This window comes from Hydractinia symbiolongicarpus, chromosome 2, assembly GCF_029227915.1.
Source record: "Hydractinia symbiolongicarpus strain clone_291-10 chromosome 2, HSymV2.1, whole genome shotgun sequence".
NCBI classification, from domain to species: Eukaryota; Metazoa; Cnidaria; class Hydrozoa; order Anthoathecata; family Hydractiniidae; genus Hydractinia; species Hydractinia symbiolongicarpus.
In genome coordinates this window covers 24163165-24183789 of record NC_079876.1, presented here as the reverse complement: position 1 = coordinate 24183789, position 20625 = coordinate 24163165, and the positions used below count along the sequence as shown (strand labels likewise).

The 20625-nt window shown below is 38.7% G+C and overlaps 2 protein-coding genes across 4 annotated transcripts; one reads left to right on the top strand and one right to left on the bottom strand.

The window, feature by feature from the left end:
* Positions 1–2758: 2758 nt before the first annotated feature.
* LOC130630290 (patched domain-containing protein 3-like) lies at positions 2759–10576 on the top strand. Of its 3 annotated transcripts, none has more exons than XM_057443730.1 (21): positions 2759–2889; positions 3594–3795; positions 3914–4166; positions 4255–4331; positions 4456–4575; positions 4834–4981; positions 5329–5426; positions 5565–5685; positions 5839–5962; positions 6118–6230; positions 6309–6371; positions 6481–6732; positions 7090–7227; positions 7368–7590; positions 7698–7816; positions 7944–8111; positions 8300–8425; positions 8649–8796; positions 8904–9025; positions 9353–9551; positions 9654–10576. In XM_057443730.1, exons 2-21 carry the CDS (start codon positions 3602–3604, stop codon positions 9686–9688), a joined length of 2841 nt encoding a protein of 946 aa, XP_057299713.1. In that variant the 5' UTR covers positions 2759–2889; positions 3594–3601; the 3' UTR covers positions 9689–10576. The 3 variants fall into 3 exon arrangements, 2 of the variants coding, with proteins under 2 accessions (XP_057299713.1, XP_057299712.1); XR_008982062.1 differs by lacking the exon at positions 2759–2889 and adding an exon at positions 3186–3334 and having other exon boundaries at positions 8904–8954; XM_057443729.1 differs by lacking the exon at positions 2759–2889 and adding an exon at positions 3186–3334.
* A 6813-nt stretch (positions 10577–17389) lies between these two features.
* LOC130629997 (uncharacterized) lies at positions 17390–17842 on the bottom strand. The gene has a single exon (XM_057443394.1). The coding sequence runs from the start codon at positions 17840–17842 to the stop codon at positions 17390–17392; it is 453 nt and encodes a 150-aa protein (XP_057299377.1).
* Between the last annotated feature and the right edge of the window lie 2783 nt (positions 17843–20625).

Sequence of the window (20625 nt, the reverse complement as noted above, 5' to 3'; positions counted from 1 at the left end):
ACGTTATGTAACATAGTAATGACATAAATTTTGACAGTTGTCACTGAAGCTGCTTAATTTGTCAGCCTTAGCGATTAGAGAAAACTGATTATTCTTATTTTAAAAAAAAAAGATGCAAGAATAATTATTTCATAAACATGGCAAGATTAAAAAATACAGATTCGTATTTTCATATGTTTAGCAGAGTTCATTCATCAAATTCGAACTATGGTAAGCTTTGTCAATATTGTGCTGGAAGTAAAAAAAATTTACGCTGAGTCATGTTTTGGCATGGCTGCCAGTAATTATGATAAAAGCTATTAAAATTACTTCACAGCTAAGCAGTTCTTGATTAAATTTGAACTGGTACGATGTCGAAAAGCATGTGTTAAGTTATGCAAGAGGAGTAAATTTTTTCTTGTAGTTTTGGTCCTACTGTTCGTACGTACGTTCGTACTAAAAAAAACACAAGTTGTTACTGTTAGCAACATATCCATTGTATCTTCACCTCTCTAACTCCCTCAAATGGTGGCAAATTGGTTTGTTTTCAGTGTTAATATTTAAATTACAAAAATAGAGCAGCTACTTTTTCAATATTCGCAAACTACTACTGACTATTTTAAGATTTTGTAGCAAAAAAGTGGAGCGTCGATGTCGCCGACCTTGCGTCACTCTTCATGCACAAAATTAGTGCATTTGTGGCGCCGTAGATTAGTGGTTGTAGCTTTCGTACTCTGTGCGGGAGACCGGGGTTCGATTCCTCTTGACGGCGATTCAACATGGGCGAGTGAATGTTACCATAGCCCCGGGTTAACCCAAGCCATGTGAGGGAAATTGGGGAGATGGCACACTGTGTGGGCCGTTGGATGTTGCCGGAAGTTGACTAGTAGAGCGTGGACCCTACTAATTGGGTCTGCGTAGCTCAAAATGAGCATTAAATACTCTAGGACTCTCCATCTAAGCCATGGCCCCTCCTGGAAATAATAGACAGGGTATATCCCTCGATATTTGTGAGGCTAGCCATGTAAAATATGCACATCTATCTATCTATCTATCTCTACTAGGTTTTGTATGAAAAATGCTTCACACGTTTTAGAGAGAATGGATTGTGAGCTGCTCCATGGTAATAAACGCAAATCATCAAAAGTCTTTTTCTTAGCCACTAATGACGATTAAAATCTAAGGAAACTAACCATTTATGGTCAAAAAGGGTTTTTTCAAAAACTAGTGCGCATTCTAAGGCTTAAAATTACAAAAAAATTACACAAGAAATTTTTTTTGCAGACTTTGCTGAAACTTAATTACGGAATACATTCAATTTTTTATCAGATGAACAAAATGACATCCTCTTTTCGTGTGTGTAACGATGGAGCGTGCCATGAAAAACACCGCAATGAGCAAAACAGTACCTGCCGTATTTTGGTCCTAAATATTTTGGTCACAAGTAACGATAAATTTAGTCTAGGAGGTTAGGATTTAAACCCCTTGATTTGTGAGGTTGCACAATTTTTAAGATGGAGTTTCTTCTGACTTGCGCAACTTTACGCGTAGCCGGCAATCATACTTTATATTATATTTAGAAATTATAAAATTACATAGTATCATCCGTTTATTCGGCTTGATACCTTGCCGGCAATCATACTGCGTATTTATCTCATGCAATCGTGCAGCAGAAGTGATGACGGTAGCATTTAAGGTATTATATATGACGTCATTAATTAGTCCATGCTTGGTAATTGCAATTAATTATTAAATGTGTGTTATCTTTCTAAAATAGAATCAACTTGATGTAACACAGTCAATTTAATTTTTTGCTGATCAATTACAAAACAGCCCCAGAATTTTCTACCTAACTTTATCTATTAGCCATTTCTTGGGTTTATCTCCATTAACTCTGGGGATGAGAATGTACTGTAGCGGTTTTTAAATATACATGTATAAATCAAAATACTTTATGTCGCTAGGAAATCATTTTTTTAAGTATCTCATGCTTCCCGGTCAACATGGCACTTTCTCTGACCTACTAAAACAACAAAAACGTTTTGAAAAAATATAGGGGATTTGACTTAACCCACCAATGATAGACAACGTAGAAATGTCAGTCCCGCAGTTCTCAACAAAACGCGTGCAACAACAATATCTATAAATAAATAAAAGAATCAATCAATCAATATCAAAATTTGAGAATATTCAGACCGTTCTCTCGTAGATTAAACACAAAAAATATTTTTTAGATGAACGCGTCAAGCACTACCATTTAATGTCATCGTCACATACTTCATCTTTCACTTTTTACATTCTCAGTTTGCTTTTAACTAATTTTACTATTTTTCATCATATATTTGGTTTTACAATTTTTATTATCAGCAGGACGAATGTTAATAGTAGTTTTACTGTGCATACTCTTTGATATATGAGTGAAGTTCCCATCCTGTATAATATTCATGTAATAAATAAATAAATAATAAACCTACTATTATCTGTATTCTTAATGAGTGGTTTTTTTAAAAAATATGCTGTAATAACTTACCATTAACATTCAGGATCTGCGTGCAAAACTTAATTACAAGAAAAAGAATCACGGATGTTTATAATTAGTTGTTGACAACACTAATAGTTCTTTTGTTGTTGTACAATTATGTTGAAATGACGTCCGAGACAATTATGCTAGGAACGAAAGCTTTTTAATATTACAGGGGGCGAGTAATTTCTAGGTTGTAGAAAGACTATGTCATCAAATTTGAGAACAATAGAATTGATCGTGTTTGCGTTTTTAACAAAAGTACAAAGTTTACTGAACGGTATATAAGTGTTAATTTGAGTTCGAATTGAAAGTAAGAATTCGCATTGAAAGAGATAACAAAAAATTAAATTTTAAAAAGAAACTTTAAGGATTTATAAAAAAAGAAGGTATTTATTATACACTTTATTTTATTTTTATATAATTAACTTTTTCTCTTTTTTTTTTTATTTGTTCATTTTTTTTCGAGTTTGTTTTTCTTACTTTTGTCAAAACAATAATCCCAATTTTTTTATTCTTTCTTATTTTTTTGTTTAATATCACAGTTATAAGAAAATAACAAATTTTTAAAATATCCAAAATAAAGTATACTTAATATTTTATGATTCTATTATATATAGACACTCGGTTACCGTGACAACATAAAAGATTTTCCCACTTTATTCAGTAAATTTCTTCGATATAGTAGTTGAATCGGTAAACCGCCTTACTAAACTTTTCCATTTTTCTAGAATATAAAATGATCTTAACTTTTCAAAAATGTTGTTTTGACACATACAGTTATTGTTATTGTTATAAAAGGAATTTAAAAAATAATAATGGGGAATTCGAAAGGTATTTCTGAACATTTCTCTTTTTTTATATTTTATATTTATTTATATTCTCATTGTACATCTATAGCTTTTATTTTGCTTATTTTTCCTATTCTACGTTATATAACTTACATACTTAAATATTTATTAATTTTCAATCTTTTGTTGTTGCTTTTTTCTTGGTTCGTAGCTAATGTATAAAAGGAATCAAATTGGCAAAAAAATGTTGAAAATCCAAAAATTGTAACAAATTAAAGAATCGTATCTTCGATATTTTTCAGTTGAAGACATGCCGCCACAAGAAGTTGGAGTTGAAAACCCTGCTGGACCCCCGCCTGCTTACGATGGTCCACCACCAGCCTATGACGGTACACGGGTGGAAGCAGTCCGAGTGAAAGATGATTCCACCACGAAAGACCAAGATGGTTGTTGTCGCAAATTTACAAACAGCATAAATCGTGTGTTAGAAAATACTTTTGCAAGGTACGGCCTAGTGGTTCCCCAAACAAAATTCTTCTTTCGGCAACCTTCTAATAGGGCTTTATCTGGGGTAACACTTCTTTTATAAAAAAAACACAATTATTTATTTTTACTTTTACAGCATTGGTTTTACCGTGGCCACACATCCCTGGAAAACTATATTAATCGCGTTGTTGATATCTGGATTATGTATGACTGGTATCTTGGAGTACAAAGTTGAAAACCGCGGCGAAAAACTTTGGGTGTCACAATCGTCGGATTCTTTAAAACATAAGGACTGGGTCGGGGAAAAGTTTCCCGCGCAATCTCGTCCGTGCACGGTCATGTTGGAAAAGCAAGGAGGAAATGTATTAACACGTCAAAGTTTGATTGATGTGAGTTGGTTAAGGATGTTTATTTCGCTCAATTATAACACCTGCAAAAAATGTCGCGAATGATATAATTGTACTTTTATCTTTTTAGTTATATGAGCTAAATGAAAAAGTTAAAAAAATCGAGGAAGGAAAAAATGGTACACAATGGGATGATATTTGTTTCAGGTGAGAATTCAAAAATAAAAATGGAAATGTCAAACTAAATTGTTGTAGCTAAAAGACTGTTTTAAATGAAATCTCATTAATTAAATCTTTTTTCTATGAATCATTTGATTTTTTTTCTTTATAGGACATCCGGGTCATGTATATCTAACTCCATTTTGGAATTATGGTATTACAACTTGACAAAGATACGAAGTTTAACAGAACCGGAAATTCTCGCTGCTGTGAATCAAAACAATTTAAGAAGGTATGTCTTTACTCTGAAAAAGGTATGTAACGTTCAAACAAGTTCAAAAAAATACTTCTCTTTGCTGCCGTGATGCATCACTTCATTATCATTCCCAGAGCTCTTTTAGATGAACCTCCAAAGAGCTCTGGGGACGAGAATGTTATCATTTTGTTTCTACTAGCCAATCTTTTTGTATGCTTTTTTTAGAATTTAAATAATAATAAACTTTTTTTACTTACTACAATTTACAGAATCTGTATCTCTGATTGTATTTAGTCCAATGACAAACAAGTTGATGAACATCAGGTTATTAGTCGGTGGGACCGTTAAAATCGAAAATAATACTATTGTAAGTGCTTCGGTTGCCCGTATCAACATCAGAATTAAGAAGCAAGCAGTATTTGTGAAAAGCAAAGGACAGTTGGTAAGTGTTGGAACATCTCAGTTCTGTACTTGTAATAAATAGTTTAGAAGAGGGAAAGTTCCATAGGATGTTAGAAAATAATTATTTAAAACAATAATAATTATTTATATCAAGTTTAAGACAGTTTTTTAATTTTTTTTTTTTTTTTTTTTTTGCTAAGTGAAAATGCTTGTTCGTATTCAAAAACCCTACCTGTCAACAAAACCAATAAAAAAAGTCAGTGAAATTGTTGGAGATTTTGCTCCTTATATATTTTTTTTCCGCTAAAAAAATTGTTTATCTTACAACACATCTATCATCTTCGCCAAATAACAAAACATGATCCATTCCTTATTTCTTACTTTAAGGTTGATGAGAAAGGTGAGCAATGGGAAAAATCATTTGATGGTGTGATGGCTGGACTATCCACTCCTGGCTATATTTTGTACTATTTTTCAGAATGGGGGTAAGATATTAAACTTGATATCAACACCAAACAACAGCTAAGTGGTTGTTTTGTCTCTCCAATATTTAAAGAAAAAGTTTAAACAAAATTCATGTTCTTTATTTTTTTACATATTTAATAACGCTTTTCATTTTCTAGGAGAATCGAAGCTGCCAGCAACGCCAGCTCAGGAGATTTGCAATTCTTTGCAGTTGGTTACCTTCTGGTTATTGCTTACCTTGCAGTTATGCTGGGTAGCTTCTCAAGGCTAGGACACAAGGTTAAAAATAAAAAATAACAATATTTTCTTATCGTTTCCTCATTGATTTTGTTTTATTTTTATTTTTTATTTTTTATTTCATTAATGTATTTTTTTTTTATTTATCTATGTTATTTATTAAGCTTGTTTTGTGACACTTTCCCCCTCTTATAGATTTACTTGTCAGCAGCAGGAATTATTGTAATTGGACTCTCTGTTGGAATATCATATGGATTGGGTTCGGCGTTTCAACTGGAAAAGACAGCAGTGCACGACGTTCTAGCTTTCTTGTTGCTCGGTAAGTTTCTGATATCTTCATTTGATCGCTTGGGCTAAATACTTCACGTTTTTTATGGCCAACCTCGTTCTTAGAGCATTTCTTTTCTTACCGACGCTGCGCTTATCTTGACAGGTCCCGTTTTCAATGATTTTACTTTCTCTCGTCTTGCGCAGGCATTGGTGTCGATGACGTTTTTGTCATCATACAAAATTGGGAAAATATCGGTGGACCAAAACCTGACGGGCGATCTATACCGGAGAAAATTTCTGCCACGTTAAGACACGCTGTAAGTAAAAATCTACTGATCATGCGTTTGGTGTGTAAGTTTAATATTTGATTACAATAGTTGTCAATATTTTTATAGGGCGTGTCCATTCTTGTGACGTCATTAACAGACGTGTGTGCGTTTTTAATTGGTGCCAGTACAGTGAGTAAAACTCTTTTTCTAAAATTGCATTTTTTCCTTAAAATTTTCTTAAATTTCTTACCAGTAATACCTTCGCTTTAACTAATTTCTTAATGTTTGATACATTTAGATACTTCCAGCGCTTCGTTCTTTCAGCATATGGTGTGCTATTGGTATACTAGCTATCTTTCTTCTCACCATTACCTTTTTTACTGCTTGGCTTGCCATTGACGCGAGCAGAGAAAATAAAAGACGGGATGCTTGTTTATGTTGCATAACTTTGAATGACAGCTGGACACCGATGACATGCAGCGAGAAAAGTTATTTGCAATCTTTTATTGGCAAACTCTATAGCCCAACTTTGTTGACAGTACCAGGAAAGGTAAAAAAAATCCCAGAAGCTTGTTTAATTTTTATGGCAACCCTCCTCAAACAAGTGTTGAGTCAGTAGAACGCTCTACTTTTGTCCAAGAGGTTGTCCTTTATCTAGGTGGAAAAAATGTTTACATATTCTTGTAGCTCAAAAGAGACCTTCGGACATTCTAGAAGCGTCTTTATGGATCCTCCTGGAAACAAACGACAGGGTATATATCCGTCGAAGTTTGTCAAGCTAACCACATAAAATATAAATAACACTGCTACTCTTTCGATCAAATAATTTTCATTTGATGGTTATCCTGTGTCAACTTCTTTAAGTCGTGTCCTCACTCACTAAACATGACAAACATTTTTATTCTAGGTCATCGCTTTAATAGCTGTTGCTGGTTTACTTGCTGGGGGGTCTTATGGACTTGCGAATTTAGAGCAAGATTTTAATTCTGACTGGTTCTTACCAACCTCTTCAGCTCCACGAAAATTTCAAATAAATGTGAAAAAGGTGAGACCACAATATGAAATGTAGAATATGTGAAAGTGAGACTACCATACTAGAAGGACAGTGTCACTACACTATAAAAACGCTATGAATATTAAAAAAGTTCCGGGTTTTTTTCTCACAGTAATTATTTGTATATTTAGTTTTTTCCAAGTAACGGTATCACATCAGCGGTTTACACTGGCTCCATAAAATACAACACCGAACACAAAGCCATGAACAAAATTAAGGACGAACTTGAATCAGATTCATACATTGCTAATGGTACTGTAAACAGCTGGTACCATCATTACAAAGAGTGGCTGGATGTGTCGCCATATCGTAGTGAATTGATTCGAACAAAAGAATGTAATGAATCAGTGATAGGTAAGCTCTTTAAATTTTGTGTTTGTTTACTTGTTTGTTTGTTTACTTGTTTGTTTACTTGTTTGTTTTTTCGTAAACCATGCATGTTCTTACAAACTTTATTTCAGCATGTCAATTTTCAAGTGACGATCGTTTTTATCAACTGCTTGATGTCTTCCTGAACTCGTCTGCCGGAGCTTTCTTTAAAAATAATATAAGATTTAGCCCAGACAGGAAATCAGTTGAGGTAGGGTGAATCAAATTCTTTTTTTTGTTGTTTAAATTAAAAATCTCAAAACTAGATTTCAAATTATTGTTTCAGTTTTTAAATTAGCAATTATGAGTCGATGATTGCAAATATTTCCACTCTCTAGGCTGCAGCCATCTTGTTCAGGCATATTGTTTTATCTGGCGCTGCAAAAGAAATCGAAGCAATGGACTCAGTACAGGAGCATATTCAGCCAGGATTAGTTGCAAGTGAACCAAACTCGCTCTTACCTTTTGTTTACACTTTCCAATATGTTGGATGGGAAACTAACAAAGTGAGTAGACACAGGTTTAAGTCCAGTATGGTCATGTGATCAAATGGTCAGGTTTAAGTCCAGTATGGTCATGTGATCAAATGCTCAGGTTTAAGTCCAGTATGGTCATGTGATCAAATGCTCCATCAAGTACGTATTTATATGGTAAATAATGAAATTTTAATGTGCTCCTCTTTTTTGTTTCTTAGGTTATTACCAAAGAACTGTTTAGAAATGTACTTCTGGCTACTCTTTGTGTATTTCTCGTAACTTTGTTCTTATTATCAAATTTATGGGCTGCATTGATGGTTGTAAGCTGTGTGGCTTTGGCACTCGTAAGTTTACTTTTCTCATACATTGATGGATCCCAAGAGGATTTATGTTCACCCATTTCTAACGTTAGTTTTACCCTCTCTCGTATTATTGCAATTCCTCCCTAATTGAAATTCAATCTGTTTGAGTTCTATAATCAAAGCTCTATCCTTTTCAAAATCTTTTAAAGTAAACAAATCGCAAATTTTCTTATCAATTATTCAATTTTTTATTTACTTTTTTTAGATTGACATAGCTGGTTTCATGCATTTCTGGGGAATAACGATAGATGTGGTAACGACAATTATAATGGTGCTTGCAATTGGACTGACTGTTGATTATTCCGCTCACATTGCGCATGGTTTCATGGTTTCTCGTAAACCGACACGAAACGGTATGTTTTTTGTTGTTGTGTTAATTCATCTGTTTATATGAGCGTTGTAATCACGATAATTGTCAGATCACAACAGGGATGCAACAAAACTTCTTATATATTTTCAGAGAGAATGATTGACGCACTTAGTGATATTGGTCCAGCTGTCATACACGGGGGTATGAGCACCATGTTGGCTTTCATTCTATTAGCTGCATCCGAGTCCTACGTATTCTTCACCTTTTTCAAGGTATATTTTTTTAGACTGACAAGAATGTTTCTAGCAGGAGAAGGGTACCCTAGAAAATACAATGTTAAAAACTTTTTCCTATTAATGCCAGGAGGGTTAAGTGAATGTCAACCTCACCACCAGGGTTATTTTGATCCTCAAAAAAAACTACAGCCCATGGGATCAAGGTTGGGTTTAATGCATGTGATAAGTAAGCATGCATTCTGACGAGATCAGGATTTTTTAACTTCTATTAAAATTAAATGCGAATTATTTGGGTTCTAAGTTTCTCGGCAGCGCTACTGCACTGGCTAGGTAATCAATTTATATCCTCTCTATTTTTTGTAGGTATTTTTCTTGGTTGTTGTCTTCGGGATGTTTCACGGTTTGGTCTTTTTGCCTGTCATTTTGAGCTTGCTTGGCCCTGCTCCATATGCTCCTCATGAAGCAGATAAATCAACAAAAGACAACGTTGCTACTGTTGTCAACAAGGATGAACCCATCCGGCTGGAACGGATGGAACAAAATGGTCAAGTCTATGTTACAGGTAAATGCTGTCCTCCATGTGATCATTACCAATATTCTGTTTGAACTTTTATTGTTTCAGCTTGTAAGCGAGATGACCGTTTTTTATTTATTTATTTTATAGAGCCTGGAACTAACAGAGCATTTACGCTAGAATAACTGCAATCCTTGAAACGATGTAAATATGTATATATCATTCTTTAAAGAGTGCTCGATATTGTTTATACACGTTACTTCGTATGGTGCCTGTGTAGATTTTTGTATGTACCTATGTTGTATACGTCTGACTTCATCATCTTCCCGTGTAGCTATTAGCATTTACCACTTCATTTAACTGCATTTCCTACTGTACCGCAAAAAACGCGCGAGTTTTTTTTGTTAGCGCATGCGCACTTTAAAAAATAAAAGATTTTGTCAAAGTGCGCACGCGCTAAAAACAACTCAAGAGCTCTCTGCGCTGTAGCTGTAAAGCCAAACAATCAAGGATTAATTTATCCAAAACTTTTTTTTTTATATCAATATTATTATTTTGTGCCGTATATGCCGTATGAAATAAGAAGAAACAGAAAAAACGAATTTTTTTTTAACTCGTAGCTACTGCGCGAAGGTTTTTAATAAAAAATAACGCATTCTAACCTATAATTTATAGTTATTAAAATAGTTGTTTATTGAATTTTTTTAATATTTATTTATTTACACACACAATGTTAAAATTTAGAAAATAGGTAAATGCAATTTTGTGAACTTTAAACATTTACGATGGAGGTCTAACCTCATCAAAAAAGTCCATCAAGCTCGCAATTAATTGTCAAATATTTCAAACATGAATATCCCAAAGTCTACTGTATTTGTTAACACTCAAACTCTAAGACCTGTTTTTTGTGGAACATTTTTAACAGCTTTTAAAATGCTTTCTCGACGTAATTCATAAAAACCGTGAAAAGGTTTGCCTTAAAATTTATTGATGATATTGGACTGGAAATGTAAATATTTTATATTTTATTTATATATCTTTTTTTGATAATATTATAACACGGTTACTGCTGACGTTTTGATAGTTGTTATTCAAGTTCATGCACGTGTCAACCTCGCTTTTTAGAGACACAAATGTTCGAGGTAATTCTTCTTACATTTGAAACATATTATTTATAACTTTCGTAATTAGCCTCGGTTTTAAGCAGAGGTCAGTTAGTACCAAATCAAAAAAACTATTTTAACTGGTTGCTTTGAACATTACAGATTTTATCAAGTTTCAGGTGAGGAGGACTTTAAAAATCACATTCATTTTATTTCAAAAGGTTAAGAAATAGCAGCAGTACATAAAAAAACTAATTCGGGAAGGATGTATTTTGACCGTTTAGATTTGCTATATTTCACTTCATATTATAGTACTACAGTAATCGTAGTATGGTCTATTTGATCTGGAAAGGGATTGTTCTTTTAATATACTAACCTATTCCCTGTGGAAATTCGCGACAATTCACCTGACGGGAAAGTCCACCGCAGGCCGATCCAATTCGCAGCTACCACATTCGACTCGCAAACGGAAAGTCGGGTATAACGTAATATAGATCGTTAAATGTGTGACTTGGAGTTGATCGCAATGGTGAGCACTTCAGTACAGGTAAGCCTTGAAGCATAATACACTCAATTGTGTGTTTTCCTACGCGCGCTCATATAACATTACGTATTGCAACCTTAAAGGATGCTTGAACAAGAAAGGAGGTAGAGAAATCATTACGGTACAAAAAAATTGGCTAGTACAGCGCAGACGAGGAAGAGATGACTAGCTGTTGTGTTATTATATACACGAACAGACAATACTCCTTGGAAAAATGGAAAGAGACTGAATGTATTCACGAGGGTTTATTTCATTGTGGGTTTTGTTTGTTTTGAACGTTTTCCTTAGTGTCCGCTTAATTTGTTTACATTTTTACCACCAAATGTGCGCGAGCATCGGACATTACAAGCTAGTTTAGGGAGTCACGATATGCAGGATTTTCCAAAAACCACGGTCAAACTCTGATAAAAATTATCACACAGAATTTTGCTTGTGACGTCACAACTTTTTGTCACGCCTCATTGCACAAAAATCTATTGATATGCAGGAAAAATCCGTAATAAGCGGTGTTGAGTCATGCATATCAAGATGAAGTCCCTATCATACAAAAAATGAGTCACCCTAGTGATGCTAATAATCATCAACAATCAACGCATGCGCTATCATACGGTGTTGAATCATGCATATCAAAGGTTATCATACAAAAATGAGTAGGGAAACTCCTCAAAAAAGGAATGTGTTAGTTGGGCAGAATGAAATCTTCGGCACCACTTCAAAAAAAATCCGTATAAAATAAAGAGAAGATGAGTTGGTTTAAGAATGCAATCAGCAAACTATATAGCACCGTATCGGCACCAGTGGCGGCAACTCGCGATGCTCTTGCCGATCAATTGCAGAGTGTGAGGGATACCGTTGCCTTCTACTATAACAAGGCAAAGGAACAAATTTCGGGGGAGACAACGCTTCACGACGAGATCGAACAAAAGGCAAGGGAAGACTACACGGAGGATATTCAAGACCCTGAGGACAATATCCAGATGCTGGAGGATGGAAATAGGATCAAAACATGGCGGTTCGGCAAGCATTTGAACCAACCTCTAAGGGATCCGATTATGCAAAAAATTTACACCACACGTGGACATTCGCGTTAAGGTTGTGTACAGCTTTGGCTGTCATATTTACAAGGGTGGGGGCGATGTGTCTGATTACCACAAAACTAAGAGCTCCGGGTCGCTGTTAAGTATAGAGGAAATCGAAGCGTTCGTTGCAGAATGTGAAATGAAGCGTCTTGATTTGGAGGATGGTGAATTTTGGACTAAGGGTTATTTACCACCTGTTAGGACCACCAAGACCCCCGGAGCATATGAGGGAAAAATTGTCTTCGATTACGTACAGATCAAGGTGATAAGCACACGTGAACCCCTATTGGGGTGCGGCCCTCTCCCAGATTGGCTGCGGGGCAAGAGATGCATATACGCCATGGATGGCGAAGATGCTAGAACGCACAACTTATGCTATTGGAGATCCCTAGCCGTAAAGGAGAGGGTTAACGTAAAACGAGGAAAAGAGTTTCTAACAAGACCAGCCCTCACGTTGGCCCGAAAGTACTACGAGGACCCTAAGCTTAAGCGTAAGGACGTGCGCCCTACAAGGCTGATGGATCTTGAGGAAGTTGGCCAGCAATTCAAAATCAACATTAGAGTCTTTGAGCCCAAGAAAAACTTGGGGAAGGCACCATGGAGACTCGTCTATGGGCAAAAGCAGTACAAGAAGGGGTTAGACACTGTATGCTGGATGGGCACTGTTTCTACATCAAGGATTTAGATGTGCTGGCCCAACAGAAGTGGGAATGTGAGGTATGCAAGCAACTGTTTACCAAAAGCAACCGCCTTACGCGGCATAAAAGGAACGAATGCGAGGGTGTCAAGACGACGATCATTTGCAAAGGGGGGGGGGGAGGTCAAACGTATGCCGGGTAGGGCCGAGAAGGTCTTTTACGATGAGGGGTATAGCTATGATGCATCAAAATGAATAGAATACATGTCAAAGCAAATGGGAAGACATATTCATCATGCCCTATGTGGTCATGGTGGTGCACGTGTTATCCGTGATGGCAAAAAGGAATGGAAGGTTGATGGCTATGAGCCTGTCACAAAGACCGTTTACGAGTACAACGGTTGCAAGTGGCACGGATGTCCCTGCCTATCCGGAAGAACCAAGTCGGACAAGGCTCATTAAACCGCAACCCTATCCAAGGAAAGGATGATACGTGAAAAGGGCTACGACCTCGTCACAGCTTCAGAATGTGAGAAACCACCTAAAATCAAGAGGTACTTTACGAAAGAATTCAGACCATATCCTCACTACCTGGTATTTGATTTCGAAGCCCTCCTATCACCTTTAAATTACCATCAAACATCTGATCTAACATATCTTTCGAGACATGTTCCGATAAGTGTTGGTATTGCCGATAGTTTGAATAGTCGCCCGACGTTCATCAAGCACAAAAATGCCAAAGTTTTGGTTAAACAGTTTTTGGTTAAACAGCTAGGTTGAGAGAATGTACTCGAGGCCCGACGACTTTGGCATGCTCTCTAAAAAGAACCTGGAGTTGTGGGATGAGTGGGTAAACCAAGTAGCTGTAATAGGGTTTAATTCCGGCAAGTACGACATCAACCTGATCAAGCGGTATTTTGTCGAAGAGATCGCGCAAGGCCATAACATCAAGCTGGCGAAAAAAGATAATGACTACATGTTCCTCAACACCTCAAACTTTAAATTTCTAGATATCAAAAATTTCCTTGCTCTTGGCCTAAGCTATGACGGTTGGTGCAGGTCGTTGTAATGTAAGCTCGAAAAGCTTGTGTTTCCGTATGAGACGAGCCACGAGAAGTTGAGCCATGCTGGACCTGTCGCGTATGAGGATTTTTATAGCCGGCTAAGTGGAAAAAACACACTATCTCGCAAAGAGTACGAGACATTCCGCGCCGAGTTTTACAGGCAAGGCTGTGTCACCATGATGGACTGGTTGCGTGAGTACAACTTAGCCGATGTGGAACCGTTCATTGAAGCCGTGAACAATACGAGGTTGCAGTATTACGATGATGAAATAGATATTTTGAAGGGCGCGGTCAGCATTCCAAGCCTGTTGATGCGCTACATATTGAACATGTCCCTACGGCTGCACCGAAAGCTAGAGCTATATGCTCCGGAAGACCCATGCAAGCATAGGTGTAAGGACTCTTGCTATAGTAAAACTTGTAAGGCCTGCAAGAAGGTACGGAAAACATGTGAAAAATGTACGAGGAAGGAGGCCTACGACCTTTCGCGGACGGAGATGGTGGGTGGTCCCGTGATTGTATTATGTAGATACCACGCATGAGACGTGACGGGTATTAGATCTCACGTGTACGGCGAACCCCACAAATGAAAGACCATTCTGGGATATCATGCAAACATGCTGTACCCGAGTACCCTTAAGCAGGACTTTCCTTGTGGGAAGGAACAGTTGATCAAGGTGGCCACACCGACATCGGCACATAACTTAGAGCTACCCGATGATGAAATGCCCGGGCGCATGCATGAATATTTAAAAACTACGGGTCGCAAGCGTGTTCCGGGTACACGCAAGCTTCTGGGTTTGATAAGGGCTGAAAAAATCTTACTGTATACCCCTGTGCTAAAATGGTACCTTAACCATGGGTTGAAGGTTACTTTCACCAGTTTCTCAAGTATGCTAGGGGTAGGCACTTTGCCTGGTTCCAGGAGGAGATTGCCGATGCACGAAGACAGGCTGATAAGGACCCCGACAAGCGTATTGCGGGAGATACGGCAAAGTTGAGAGGCAATTCGTTTTATTTCAAAATGATAGAGGATCTGGCAAGGCATGCAAATACTACATTTACAGGGGATGAAAAGGAGGTTGATGCAGCCCTGCGGAATCCGTACTTGGAGGACCTTGAAGAGATTGGGATTGCGTATGAGGTAAGAAGGGGCAAGCACAAATGTACTATCGATAGAGCCTACCAGTGCGGTATCGCGGTATATCAACTCGTGAAGTTGTGCATGCTCGAATTTTACTACGATTTTCTGGACAAGTACGCGGATCGTCGGGACTTTGAGTATATTTACATGGACACCGACAGTGCATATTTTGCCATCTCCGGAGAAGAGTTACGAGATGTCGTTCGTCCCGAACTGCTTAACGAGTACGATAAAGACGTAAAAACTGGCTCGTCACTGATAAGTACTCGAGCCGAACAGGAGGGTTATTTAAGGCGGAATTTATTGGGTTTCGGATGATTGCCCTGACAGCCAAGTGCTACTTTGTTGAGGGTAAAGAGGGTACTAAATTTTCATGTAAGGGCATGTCAAAGAGACAAAAAGCTGTGACCTGGGGTAGATTTGGACATGGCCAAAAACGTAGGTTTTCGGGTACATGAGCAGCGTATGATCACGTACGAACAAAACAAGCTCGGGCTCTCGGCCTTCTACGACAAAGGAGTGACAATGGTGTACATACCTCTCCGCTTGTGGTTTAAGGGAATAAAATGGAGACATGTTTGTATATAGCCATCCTACTATCCTATGCCATAATTGCCTACATACTTTTTCGTTATGGACGACTACTGATAAAGATGTCAGACATTGCAAAAGTATTCGACAATGCCTCTGCAGAATATGAAAATATTGAAAAACCCATCGATAAACGTCAAATTTTAAAGGAGGCCCTACGCAAAGGCAAAGGCCATCTCCTGCATAAAAAAATGTACGGAAGCCTTTGTTGATAAGGCTCCGGAGGAGGCCATCGATAAGGACATACAGAGTATGTACAATGGGAACTCCAGGAGAAGGGTTAAAAGACGTCAAGGGCACTGTCTACCCATGCCGTCTCCCTATATGCCAACCTGGTTAACAATTTTGTAAATTTGGATAACGGTGTGGCCCTGAAAAATGATATCAATAATGACCCTATTATTAAAGACGCCTTCGCAGACTTGGGCATACTGATCCTGGGCATACTTCTGTACAAGCCAGTTCTGGCAAGTCGATGGGCAGTGTCCACATCTATGGGGTTGGGGCTTTAGCCGTGATTGCCATAGGAGTAAGTGTCTGGTATATGTTTAGCAGGGACAAAAATGAACCCAACAAGCCGATGGCTAATCTGGAGCCTCAGCATGGCAAAACCCAGCCCCGAATTGACATCTTCAAGATGCAATGAATTTTGCTAAAAATAATACCTAATAAAATGACAAGTAACGTTACCCCAAAAGAAATGGAGATTTTAGATATGCTCTATGAGACAATTGTAGACCTTGATTTCACATTCGCCTATGCCATGGCAGGGAGAGCAAGTCGTGAAATGGCCGTATCCAAAGTATGGTTGCTGGCAAGCATCGTGCCTAAACCAAAATAGAGTGGACGAGTTATGGAAGGAGTCAAGTGCTCAAGATGCCAAAGTAAATGGATATGTTATGTTGTAGAACGTGCAAAAATCTATTACCACCACACAAGTTTAAAACTAGGGGCAATACTTTAACTAAAAGTTGCATGGTTTGCCTGGCTAAAGCGTCGGAAAGGCGAGCTGTTAAAAACGACATTGAGGATGCTGAAATAGATCCCCTTGTTATTTATAGGGAAATTAGAGGTGTTCAACAAAATGAGAATTACCTGATTCCCTATGATCTGCTGACGTACAACATTATACCCCGGTACGCCGAACTTATCGAGGATGGCCCCGAGAAGGCAAGGCTTGTCGAGAGGTATCGCAAGGCATTAAAATGTCTACAGGGAAATTTAATATACACCCCACTACCCTTCGAACACAAGGCTCGGGGGTCCTTGGTGAATAACCACGGGGGTACAAAATCGCATTATTGAATAAATGGACATTGTGGGTGACCCCCACACGGCAATCTTTACAGCGGTAGGCATCGTAGACATAGTTTATGGCTCTTAACCCAATCGTATACTGCGTTACCCAAGAATCTGAGGAGGCAGAAGAAGGCTTTGTTTTTGTGGTACCCACATGAACGCAGCGACATGAGGCTAATCGACGAAGTGACGAACAGGATCTCCAATTGGGATGATATCAAGGCTGAATTGAAAAAATCAAACCACGCATGCCTATATGTGAGGCTTGAACATCCCCGAACCTGGAAAATCCTTGAGTGAAATCCTCTGGCTGGTGATCGATATATAGAAAGTTGTCGTCGTAAGTTATGTTCAACGCAGGTGCCATCGAGGCCTTGGCTAACAACCAGGACCAGGCTTTTGACGATGGTATACAGGTGCTTAACTCAAATGCTACTAGTCTCACCAGAGACCAACTCCTGCGCATCTTGAGGCTTGAAAAGCCTCTCGGCAAGTACCTTGTTGTAGCTTTCCACGAAGGCCGTGAACATATGGTGATATTTCGCGGTGGCCCGCCTAATTTCAACACCTTTGCCTTCTAGGAGCTTCGTCATATTCGATTTGAACGCGGAACCATTGTCACATTGGAAAGTTTTGGGGTAGTGTAAAGGTCCGGCTTTGTAAATATCTTTGATCATGTCGGCGACTTCGCATGCTTTTTTTGTTCTTAGAGGCCTCGCTACTTTGTAACGTGAGGCCACGTCAACGCCTGTCAGAATGTACTTGTACGTTATGCCATAAAAACGATCGTGAGGCATGTACAGTAGATCGAATTGATGCATTTCGTTGGATTTTGTAATGGTAAAATCTTTGTAGGACCTCGAATGTGTCGCAACCATTAAAGTTGCCTACTCAATCAATGAGTTGCTAGCTTTTTGGAGAGGCCACTCTCCTTTGCGAGTAATCTAACGGCTCTGCGTCCGACCCAGATGTTCCGGTGTGTAGTAGATTACTAAGCTATTCGGCCTCCTCCTCTGTAACGATATGTGATGCCTTTGACATCTTTATTATTTATGTCAAAAACATTCCTATAAGTATTTGTAGGCTACAAGCCTAGCAGGGATAAGGAGCCAAGGACAAACGTGAGTTCCCCATCCTGTTGCTGCTTCGAGGGTGTATAAAAGTCCTTCAACTGAGGGGCCTCCTTCTCTGAGGCAATATAATACTGATACATAGTATCATCGAGTTCTCTAAGACTCTTGCCCGCCTTGATCTACCTCTCTCGTTCTTCGTTAAACCAGTCCAATTTAGCCTGCCTCTTTTTGATCCACTCCGTCTGGGCTGCATTTAACTTTTCTATCGCAAATTCATGCCGTTTTCTCTCGGCTTCCCCGTGCCCCGAGAGCTGGCTATATAGAAAATTTGTGCCCGAAAATGCGAGGGCGTTTATGGCCGCCCCGGCTATTATCACAGCTATTGTAGACATGTCTCTCTTTATTTTGAGATGAAACGATTGTCCTTTGATATGTTTTCACTTTCCCACATAGGTTGGGTATTGGTGTAGTGCAATATCCAACCAACCTCGACAAGCGATGAAACATCCCCATTTTCCCTATATTTAAGCGGGATTTTGTGATCAATGTGCCACTCTCCATTATTGTCCCAAGTCATACCTACGGAAAACTGAGCCTCAATATGAGTCCTCAATGTAGCAATATCACACCCAAGATACTCCCTGGAGCTGAGCTCCTTGTTTCCCTTCAAGGCTTGGTAGGTCCGGCTTCTTACACCACCAGCCAGATGCCCAGCAGGATCGCACTCTTGCCCTCGCATTCCTTACAGTAGGCCCTCTGTTTTTCATGGCGATAAATCTGACTGCCTTTACACTCTTTACAGGAAGACCTCAACCTTTTATGTCCACAGATTTCAGCTCCCCCACAGTCCATGCAGCGAGATCTCACCCTTTGATGGGGGCAAATGCTTCCACGCTTAATTCTTTACATTGGGATCTCTGTGTTTGATGTTTATAAATCTGGCTTCCCTTAAAGTCTTTGCACGTTGATCCCCTTTTTTCATGCGGGCACCTATTACGCTCCATTGACACCCCTTTTTTATCGAGGCATTTTATGCACCATTTCGTTCTTTGACCGTTTCCTTTGATCCTAAAATTGTCCAAAGATGAAAAGTGTTTACATCTCGGACACTTACATTTTCCTTCATGTTGACTTGTTTTTGCCCTTAGGGACAAACACGAGTTTTTGGTCACTAGTACTCCACGGAGTGGAAGCGACCATCGAGTATATTCAGCTGGCTGTCTTTAAGCAAATGCACGTAAGCTATGAAATCTCCGGTTCCATCGGCTTTCTTTGTGATATGTAGGGTAATCCCATCAGACAGACGTTGTAGAGGCCTTCCAATACCATGCAAGGTATGATCGGGAGACGCCCTGAATCCGATGAAGAGCCCATATCTTTCGTTGAAAAATTGCCCGATGGTCGCGCTGGAGTCATGGCTACAAAAGAGGTTCACAATATGCTCAAGGTGATCCTTGGGCAACATTGCGTAAGAGTACAAATAGTTGAACCCTCCCTCAACAGTTACACAAGTCCCTATATACGGCTAAAATATTGTAATCCGATATGTTCTGTACCTCGTTACCATTTAAAGTGATGCTTAGATTCTTTACAAGGCTTTTACCAATGTTACTAACAATGGTACGTTTTGTGTGGGTCCCCGTCAGCGTCAGGTCAAATAGAACCTTGAGACTACCCGGAAAGATGACATCATTCCCGGACATATTAGGCATATCCACACGCAGATCCTCTTTCTGGTTGATGGTTGAAGGTATGTGACTTATCTGAACCCTTTGTTTTCGGCTCTTTGTACCAGAGAGTTGCTTCATCTCTGCATAGGGGTCTAGCGTCGTTCCAAATGCACTCATATTTATTATATAGGGAAGTCTTAAAAAAGAATGCCGACCAATCCAGTATTTGTACCTGACATTGATATTGATGATGATGAGGAGGATGGAGGCCATCCAGATAAGCCCGATGATACCACGTCAAAACTCCCCGGAACGCCAAAACTCCCTGGAACGTCGGGGCCTTCAAGACAACAACAGCATGGGGATCTTTCAAGGCAGAGGCAAAAGTTACTAAAATCAAAGATCGATGGCCTTTACGATCGTCTTACGGAAAAATTGCGGTTACAGCCTAATGCGAAATATTATGATATGTTCAGAGAAGACAAGGGGAATCAACTCATTGTAAAGGAAATAGTGAAAGGTAAAAAAACCTTTCAGGAAACAGTACTTACGAATCAATATGGTAGCCTACAAACCGTTGGTCAGATACAAACGCTCCTGGGTAGTAATCGCCTACAAGTCCTGGGGTTTGTCGATTATGTTACACCCAACAAAGGTGGTAAATTTAGGGCCTAGAACCTATTGAAAAGGTATAATAAAATAGAGGAGGAGGCCGGACATATTGAGATGGAATCGTAGAAGGAGATGAATGAATTTGTAGATGCCACAGAAAGCCTTATACAGGACACTTCGTTTGTTGGGCCTGATGAAGGTGGCATAACCCCACGTGAAAAACGTTAAGTGGCAACTTGAAAAGTCTTAAAAATAAGATGATCCTATACGACAGCGAGATTAACAAGGCAGAGGGTAGGGTGAAAG

Excerpts from the sequence above, each read along its gene's own strand:
- LOC130630290 (XM_057443729.1), top strand. Across the intron at positions 5,427-5,564 it reads TACTATTTTTCAGAATGGGG|GAGAATCGAAGCTGCCAGCA; the intron begins GTAAGATATTAA and ends TTCATTTTCTAG. Across the intron at positions 7,817-7,943 it reads CAGACAGGAAATCAGTTGAG|GCTGCAGCCATCTTGTTCAG; the intron begins GTAGGGTGAATC and ends TCCACTCTCTAG.
- LOC130629997 (XM_057443394.1), bottom strand. The coding sequence starts at position 17,842 with ATGGTTGCGACACATTCGAGGTCCTACAAAGATTTTACCATTACAAAA.